Here is a 9,186-nt window from a genome sequence, read left to right on the forward strand (position 1 = left end):
ACTAGCGTATTTCTTTAGAGAACATGTTGAAATTCGTAGCAAAGCACTAAACTCAATGGTACGACCATTCAAATGGCACATCATAATTTCTTTGAAGAAAATCATTTTAAAATGTCTTGTCTATGAAGATGTCTAAAATAGGTCAATATTTTTATAATATCGAATATGGCCGATTCAAAAAAAAATTTTTTTTTCAAATCAATTATTTACAATTTCCTATTTTAGTGAGAGTATTACTGGAGAATAATTTTATGGTCCATCGAGCCGGATTGAAAAAAAAACTAAAACTGTTTTGGAAAAATATGCTTCTAAAAAATTGCCACTGTAACATACTTAAGGAACGTGATATTTTCCAAAGTGTATTCGACATTTTCTCACCTTTTCAGCGCGCAAGTTGGCATCCTTGGCGAGTTGTTCATTGTAGGCAGCGCGATCAAGAGCGTTGTCCTTTTCAAGCTTCATAGCTTGCATTTTCTTCTTGATGGCATCCATGTTGCTTGGTTTGAGTACGCTTTTTCAACACTGGAATAAAAAAAAAACATCAGCTATGGAAATCTTGCAAAAACGTCAATGAATGAAAATATCAACCAATTCTTGGATACCACAGTGAGTCTTGAAACATGTAAATGTGATGACGTTGCCATTTTCATCGAATTTTCTTTGATTATCGTATTTTCTTTTTGCGTGACAAAAAAAATCTTTTTATAATTTATGGTATGAAACAAATTTGTATTTTATGGAGTTACAAAAAATATTGGAATGGGAATACTCGGAATTTTTATAAAGAGTGGCTGGATTGATACCCTTACAAAATGTGGATCTTCATACAGCTACAGCTAAGAAACTAGCCACAAGATTTTGCTGTAGAGGATCATTTTCATTTAAGTGGAGAAGAACAAGCAAAAAATTCGTTATTTAGGCTCGTAAAATTGCGACAAAAAATATTAAGATAATTACCTTTCGTATAGCTACTTCCAATATAGACTAATTGAGTTATGAAATACTAGTATCATACCATCTAATCAACATGGTTTGAAGGGAGTCTATTACTCAATCGAATACAATCAATCAATAGTTGCAACTGCAAAATCGACAGTCGATATAAAATCAAACGAGAGGAAAATAATCGAAGTAAACATATACTCGAAGAGCTAGACATTTCCAAATATGGCAGAAATTCGAAATGCTACCTTGACAACTTTATCGGATGAATAACATCGCATTAATCTCTGATTTTCTCTCATTATTCAAGGGTATAACGTGCTCGTAATACATTTTTTTTTGACTTAGGTCAAGAGCGTCGACCATATGGTTCTCAGATTTCAATATAAGAGTCATTTTGTGAAAGGGCTTTTTTTTAATGAGGAAACACTGACTTGATGCCAGAAGAATTTGCGCGACTGTTCAATTTTCTACAATTTAATTTTTTTCACGAAATTTATCATGCATCTTAATTCAGTAATTGTATCATAATTCAAAATTCCATTATACCATTACTCATTTAACATGAAAAGTGACATGCTTTAAAAATATAGGTACCTTCAACACTTTTTTGGAGCAATTATCTCAGGGTAACGGAAAAGCTTTAGAAAATAATAAATGCAAGCTTGAAAATCTTGGTATTCTTTCAAACATCCCATTAAATTACCCAAAAAAATTGCCTATTCTTCGTACGACATTTTCTGTTTCAGAAGGGCATCATCAAAAACATTTTTTTTTTATATAAAAGCTACATAACTGAATTTTCGAATAACACACTTTATCGATGAACTCCATGTAACTATACACAAAAGATTGAATCTCTCTAAGATATGATTGTCACAAAATTTTTCATTAACATTCCTTCCACTATTTTGCAATTTTTTTCTAAATTTCTGTTCAATTCCAATTATGTATAGGCTTCAATGAATTTAATATATACTAAATAAACAATAATGTTTTACTGTTTCAAAAACCTTACCTCTTTCAATGACAACGATTCACAGAAAATTGATCGAATGTTAAACAGACTCAATAAATATCAACAAATTTCACGTATACCTTAATGATATTTATATCAAGAATCACGTATTGTCATTTGGAGTTTCCCATGTTTGGATATTCCGATGACATTAACTTGAAATATTTTATCCAAGGAAATTCTTCATTTCGCAAACAAAATAAACAAACTTAGCTACCTTTTATATCAAATTCACGAATAAATGGAAACTATAAAAAAAGTTTTCGATCAATGTATTAATTTCATAGGCTCTTCTTATTCCATATCAAAAATTGCATTTGTCGAGACGTATAGAAGCCAGTGTTCAGTATCTGAATGGGCGACCGCTGTGTTATGCACATGCAGTTTTTTTTAAGGAATAACTGAATGATTGAAATTTTCAAGGTAGATTCAGAGACTGTGAATGGGCCGACGTGCTTATTTTTCGAATGTTAAATTTCGATAATGAACAATATCAGATCTGATATGGTGGCTGGTTGAATAAATAATAGCTGTAATCAATAAAAATGTTGATAATTCGCTTAAATAGATTCTAATTTCTTTTTCACCTTCGCACATCTCAAGATTGCAACTTTGCGTAACATCGTCAAGGTTTATTGTTTATGAAATTATAGGATTGTAAATTTAACAGATTTTAATTTAGTAACGGTATCTTTGGAATGGTACCAAAGGCTCAGAGAAAACTCCTCAAGATACCAAGGAGAAAACCTAAGATGGAAAAAATTCAAAATTAAAAAAAAAAATTTAACCATTTTTTTCCATATTCGATTTATTTCAGATTCGGAAATCTTAAGTATTCGTTGAGTGCTTGCTCTGTGTGATTTACGAGTTTTGAGCCTCAAACTATCGAGATACACGCAGGTGTCGCCACAACCATACTACAATTTTTTTTTTGTGAATTTTATACCAAAACTGCTTTTATAATTTTCGATATAAATTCTTTAGGGCTATACTATGCTTATACCGTGTTGAATTATTCGAATTTCAGGTAAAAATTAATTTTAATCATCCAGACGGCCGGCTGCCGTGTATATGATAACTCTCGAACGGAATCTTCTAGAGACTTGAAACTTTCAGGATAGGTTCAGGGGTCGAATATCTCGATCAAGTTAGTTAATATGCAAAATCCGTTCAATTTTCTGGTGTTATATCCATTTTTTCAATAATTGAAAAAATACCCATCTGAAAAATAATTCATTTAGAAAAAGACCCACCAATAAAATATCGAACTTAATTGCTATTGTACATTGAAAAATAATGAAGTTTTCCCATTTGGACTAAAAGCAGAATGGGGTAGGGTCGGTATCTGGATGGGAGACCGCCTTTCCATGAATTCTCGAAAATCATCTAAAACGATTGAATTCTCCCGATTTCGATCGATCCATCTCGATACCAGCGAGACCAAATGGAGAAAACCCCAGTTCGTGCGCACATGTATTTTATTTTCAGACCATACCAAAATAAACATACGGCCTACTTCGAGACCTCAACTGTTGGATAGTTCACATCACATGTGATCCTATTTCAACGGAGTAAATCGTACAAAAACTTAAATATAGATGTGTAAGTTGGAGGAGTATTAATAGCCCAAGCAAAATAAATGTGTTGGGGCTCCTTATTGAGAATTATGGAATCACTACGATCTCAATTATGAAATGATTTAGTGCAATATTTCTTCACGAGGTTAGATTGGAGCTTTGATGAATATTATTTGACTGAAACGAACCAGAATCATCTTTCAAATGGTGCCTCAGTGAAAGAATAAAGTTATTTTCATAATGTCTTCAACAAAATGGTAAAAAATGACATTAATCCATCATATAGTTTGCAACAAGTTTTCTCTGGTTTTTACTACAATTAAAGGAATAAAATGAATCCTAATTAATTATTGAATATTGCCTTACTGAGAGAATAAAGTCAATTTCATAAAGCCTTCTTTGATTGAAATTAATGAACTAAAATGCATCCTAATCAACTGTTGCAGAACACTACCTCACTTCGAAAATAAAGTCAATTTTATAATATCTCTAACGAAAGGGTATAAAATAACATTAATCCATGATATAATTTGCAGCTGATTCGATCAGGTTCTGATTGATATTCAAAACTTAGAATGTAACCTGATCAGCTGTTAAATACTGCCTTATTCATGAAGTAAAGTCAATTTTATAACGACTTAAATAAAAAAGATAGACCCTAATTGATTTCCTATATAATTTCCAATTGATTCAATTGGGTTTTGACCAATATTTAAAGACAAAAATGCACCCTACTAAGACTTAAATAATGATTTACTAAATAATTAAAGACAATTTCAAAATTACTTTAAGAAAAGGGGAGGAAAATTACCTTAATCGACAGAAAATATTGAATATCTAACTGATGTGATTGACTGATGTCGAATAATAATGAACTCAAATGCACTCTAATCATCTGGTAAATATTGCCTAACTGAAGAGATAAAGTCAATTTTAAACAGACTTTTTTCTAATCCAACAGATTTTGATTAATAGTAATAAGCTAAAGTACAACAGTACAATTTGCTAAGAATGAAAAAATTAACGAATTGAGTTGGAGGATAATAAAAATCTAGAAGACATGTCAGATGTTATCTTTTCAAGAATAATTAGCATTGTTATGGATGTTAATTGTATTCGCTTTTAATCATTTCTGAATTAGACCTGTTATCAACCGAGATTTCAATAAATTATGAATACTGTGAGTTTGTATCAGAACGCACGTATATTCTAGTTACTGTTACTTCTACCTCTTTGATAGAGTTCTTCTTATTGTAAATGGCTTCATTCACCTTGGCTACTAACTAGAACTGGATATGACTAAACAATGCATTTCAAGAAACTTTGCATCATTTCATTCAGAAGAAAAAACGAAAGATCTACACAGATGGTTTGTTTTTTAAAATCGATAGAATTGAATTTTAAGCAATCCGTTATTTACATTATTTTTATTACTTTAGAAGGTGAATATGAGATTAATTAACGGAATCCAAATAATTAAGTTATTGGAAATTGAGTTTTAATTTAAAGGCCAGTTGATTCCAAAGAGAAATAAATTATAAGGGATTAACAGTAGATTTCTCCAATACTTCTATTTATTAAATTCCAATTTTATTTTTTGAACAACGAAAATGTATGATATTTGCTGTTTTCTCCAATTGTTTCGCATTTTTTCTACTCGTGAAAAGTGAATATTTCAATGACTTAACGGAAAGAAGGAAGTTTGATGAAATATGAAAATATGACAAAAACAAGTTGTTGTTCTATTTGAATTCCTCTGTTATTTGCCCTAAAAATACTCTCATCTCAATTCATTATTGTCAAATGTTCAATCAATCACTTGAATCAAATGAGCAACGTTTCCCAAAAAGTTTACGAAATAACAACGAATTTAAATGTATGTTATGATATTGAATATTATTATGTTTTTTGTTCCCCGAAACCCTAACCTCATTTGTTATCCTAGAATAAATATTCCCGTGTTCAAAACCATATGATTATGAAAGGAATTAACAACGTATTTTTATTTCAAAATACCCGATACATAACGTAAGGATTTTTGATTCCTCTAAGAATTTGTTGGTAGCGATAATCCAAAAAGATCAGAAACTTTCTATAGTGACGCACTATTTGAACAAAAAGAATCGTTGGAATGCCACAGAGTTGAGTGTTGTATTCCATGAACGACAAAGAGTACCATAAGAAATGTTCGGTACAAATATGTAATGTGTGAGTCAACATGACGTTGATGTAAAGGATGTGGTGTCGAAAATGACACGATTTTAATGATAAATCATCTGTCTGATAACTTTGCAAACTTGAAACGATGGCTTATTGTTATGTCTGTCTCAAGAAATATCCATGAACATTAAAAGAATTAAGATAAAAACAGGCTGAATAAATTTCGAACAAATGTTCGAAAATTCATAAGGGATGGTATTCACTTTGATACTGCAATTTTTTTTTTAACCTTGAAGTACACTGATTGGTTTCGTAAGTGAGGAGGATCAATACGGTATAGCAGATGATTTTTGTACCAAATTTCATTCGAATTCCTCTTATAGAAAAAAATTTTGAGGCCGGATGGACTAATTTTTTTTCATTATAATGATTTTTTTGGGACTGATTAAGGTTCCACACAAATTTCCAGTTTCCTATAAGAAAATTCTATCAGTTCGAAGTCTAGAGCTCAAAACAAATTTGTTTTCTCAATAATTGATAAAAATACGCATCTTATATACACCAGAATTCGATGAAGATTGAGTAATTGAGAGATTGAAAAACACAAATTTGAATGCAGAATGTTCTTATTCCATAAAAGTGACACCGATATACAGGCTGTTCCTAAATTGGTGATACAAATAAAAATGAGAGATTCCTCTTGGATACGCTTTGTTTTCGAGATACAGGGTGTTTCTTTTGTCCTACTTTCCAAATCTTTATTATTCTCGCTATAAATTGGGCAAATAAGCACCAAAACATTTAATTAATTTATTATGTTAGATTACTAGAGAATTCTTCGAATTTTTTTTCTCGAAATGGATAGCAGATACGACAAAACTACGAGAAACCACAAGGTGTAGTATTGAAACAAAGTTTCTGTTTATATTTTTTTAAACTAACAGAAATCCACCGAAAAATTTCTGGAGAAAAGAAGCGGGCACTGTTCCAGAAAAAATATCACATGATGAAAACTTCACTTTCGAATATCTATGACAATTTTAAGTTGAAAATCTTTTAAAGGAAAGATGCTATGAGAAAAAAAGTTTCGAAACAAAATCAAACTTTAACACCCCGTATATCGAAAACAAACGGTTTTGCCGGACCGTGTTTATATGACTTTTTTTCCCTGAAATGATCCGAGGAATATGTCATTTTCGTCTGTACCTCCAATTAAGGAACACCCTGTATAATGGCATTTATCGTAAGGGAGAAAATTGAACAAATCAAGTAGACATTTGTTATTTCTATACGCTTTTTCTTGTCCTCCAAAAAATTGTTGCAAAATTGACATTAATAGCATTGTGTTGAAAGTAGTAAAATTCGAAGTTTTATGTCAAAAGTTTCGTGAAAACATTTCATCAATAGGAATTTGAACAAAATTTACAGATTTACTCTTGTTTTATAAAGGTATTGAGATAGTAAATAGCATTTTATTGTTCTGTAGGTATTCCGAAAGATTTTAAGTGGTAACTTATACCAAACACGATAATTTTGAAAATTGTCCCTTATCAGAGGCTTATGCCAGGTGTACTTTATACACGAGCTAGTCTGTCTGTCCGTCACTTTTCCACGAAATCGCGAGAGATCACCTGAACCCAAGGCGATATCGCTGAAAACTGCAATCCTACGTTGCAGGTATACAGTATCATCTGATAACGACTTTTGCAACCTGCACAAGAAGTCGAGGAATGTCACTGTTGTCGAGACCGCTCCATTCAAGCCTCGATCTTCTTATTGTACCGCTCGACACGTCAAAATATCGGCCTTTTCGGCGATCGGCCGAGATGAGAGAAGATCAGATCTCTATAGCAGTAGGTAGAGAGGTATACGTGAGAAAAATTGTATCGTGGTACTCACCGTAAAGAAACAAATGAATAACTGACAACACACGGCGCGAGGTTGGCGAGCGACTGTCTTATTCTTAGTCAAGTCGAGAAAAGTGCTATCGTCTTACGGGGCACCATACCGGGAGAAGCCCCACCACCTTGCAGGAGCGAGGCTAAAATCAGAAAATGACACCGATACAGTGAGACTTAAAATGTTTCTCGGTAACGGGCCGAATATTTTCGGTATGAACCCCAAAAAGAAAGTGAGGAAGGCGCCGACTGAAGTTCGAAGGAAAATTCGTATGAACTTTCAAAACGTTCGGTTTTTCAATAAGGGTTTCATTTTAATATTGAACAAAAAACAAGTATTTTAAGAGAAATCAATTTTTATATTTATTGCATTCTAAAGAGGAATGAATTACATAAACGATGGAAAACGATATCAGCCAAAAGGCTGCAGCCACGGGCACGGTTGTAACAGCATAACCTTTTCATGAAATTTTCCATGGCCAATTCGCATATTTTCGGTTGTAAAGGGTGTTTTTTCAGAGCTATAGAACTTTAAATTGAAATAAAACAACGATGGATTATTCGATTGACATAAATTTTATTTATCCGCAAGATAATCTTGTGGCATTACATTTTAAATATGATTTCTGGCATATGACCGCCACGACTGGCTCGGATGTAGTCCAATCTGGACGTCCAATCTTCGATGACTTTTTCCAACATTTGTGGCCGTATATCGGCAAGGCGAATGTTGTCTTCCAAATGGTCAAGGGTTTGTGGCTTATCCGCATAGACCAATGACTTTACATAGCCCCACAGAAAGTAGTCTAGCGGTGTTAAATCACAAGATCTTGGAGGCCAATTCACAGGTCCAAAACGTGAAATTAGGCGGTTACCAAACGTGTCTTTCAATAAATCGAATGTGGCACGAGCTGTGTGACATGTTGCGCCGTCTTGTTGGAACCACAGCTCCTGGACATCATGGTTGTTCAATTCAGGAATGAAAAAGTTAGTAATCATGGCTCTATACCGATCATCATTGACTGTAACGTTCTGGCCATCATCGTTTTTGAAGAAGTACGGACTAATGTTTCCACCAGCCCATAAAGCGCACCAAGCAGTCAGTTTTTCTGGATGTAACGGTGTTTCGACATATACTTGAGGATTAGCTTCAGCAGTTTTGTTTGTTGACGTAGCCATTCAACCAGAAGTGCGCTTCATCGCTAAACAAAATAAAATGGACGTAGTGCGCGATACGTATTCCGCACAGAACCATTATTTTCGAAATAAAATTGCACTATTTGCAAGCGTTGTTCAGGCGTGAGTCCATTCATGATGAATTGCCAAATCAAACTGAGAATAAATCACTCGACATCTATTTAATCGGTCGCCATCTTGAACAGTAATGCCAACTTAAATTTATATACCTCGAAAAAAAAAACACCCGTTACAAGAAACACCCTATATCTCGAAAAGAAAGCGTTTGTTTGTTTATACGACTTTTTTTTCTTGAAATCATCCAAGGAATCTCCCATTTTCCTTTGTATCTCCAATATAGGAGCACCCTGTATACCAAATAATCGAAAAATGTTAACTGAAAATGTCCTTTTTG

At 33.0% G+C, this 9,186-nt stretch overlaps 1 protein-coding gene across 5 annotated transcripts in view; it reads right to left on the reverse strand.

Annotated features, from left to right (window-relative positions):
* LOC123675883 (tropomyosin-2) overlaps positions 1-7,752 on the reverse strand; it is a 35,028-nt gene extending 27,276 nt beyond the window's left edge. For 3 of the 5 annotated variants that reach the window (XM_045611441.1, XM_045611439.1, XM_045611438.1), the window contains exons 1-2: positions 7,597-7,752; positions 379-522 (exon numbers count right to left, since the gene is read on the reverse strand). In XM_045611441.1, coding sequence (XP_045467397.1) covers positions 379-492 — 114 coding nt within the window. In that variant the 5' untranslated portion in view covers positions 493-522; positions 7,597-7,752. The remainder of the gene's footprint in view (positions 1-378; positions 523-7,596) is intronic. The other 2 variants (XM_045611440.1, XM_045611437.1) reach the window with 1 other exon arrangement.
* Between the last annotated feature and the right edge of the window lie 1,434 nt (positions 7,753-9,186).

The sequence above is a fragment of the Harmonia axyridis genome, chromosome 3 (assembly GCF_914767665.1).
Source record: "Harmonia axyridis chromosome 3, icHarAxyr1.1, whole genome shotgun sequence".
Classification (NCBI taxonomy): Eukaryota; Metazoa; Arthropoda; class Insecta; order Coleoptera; family Coccinellidae; genus Harmonia; species Harmonia axyridis.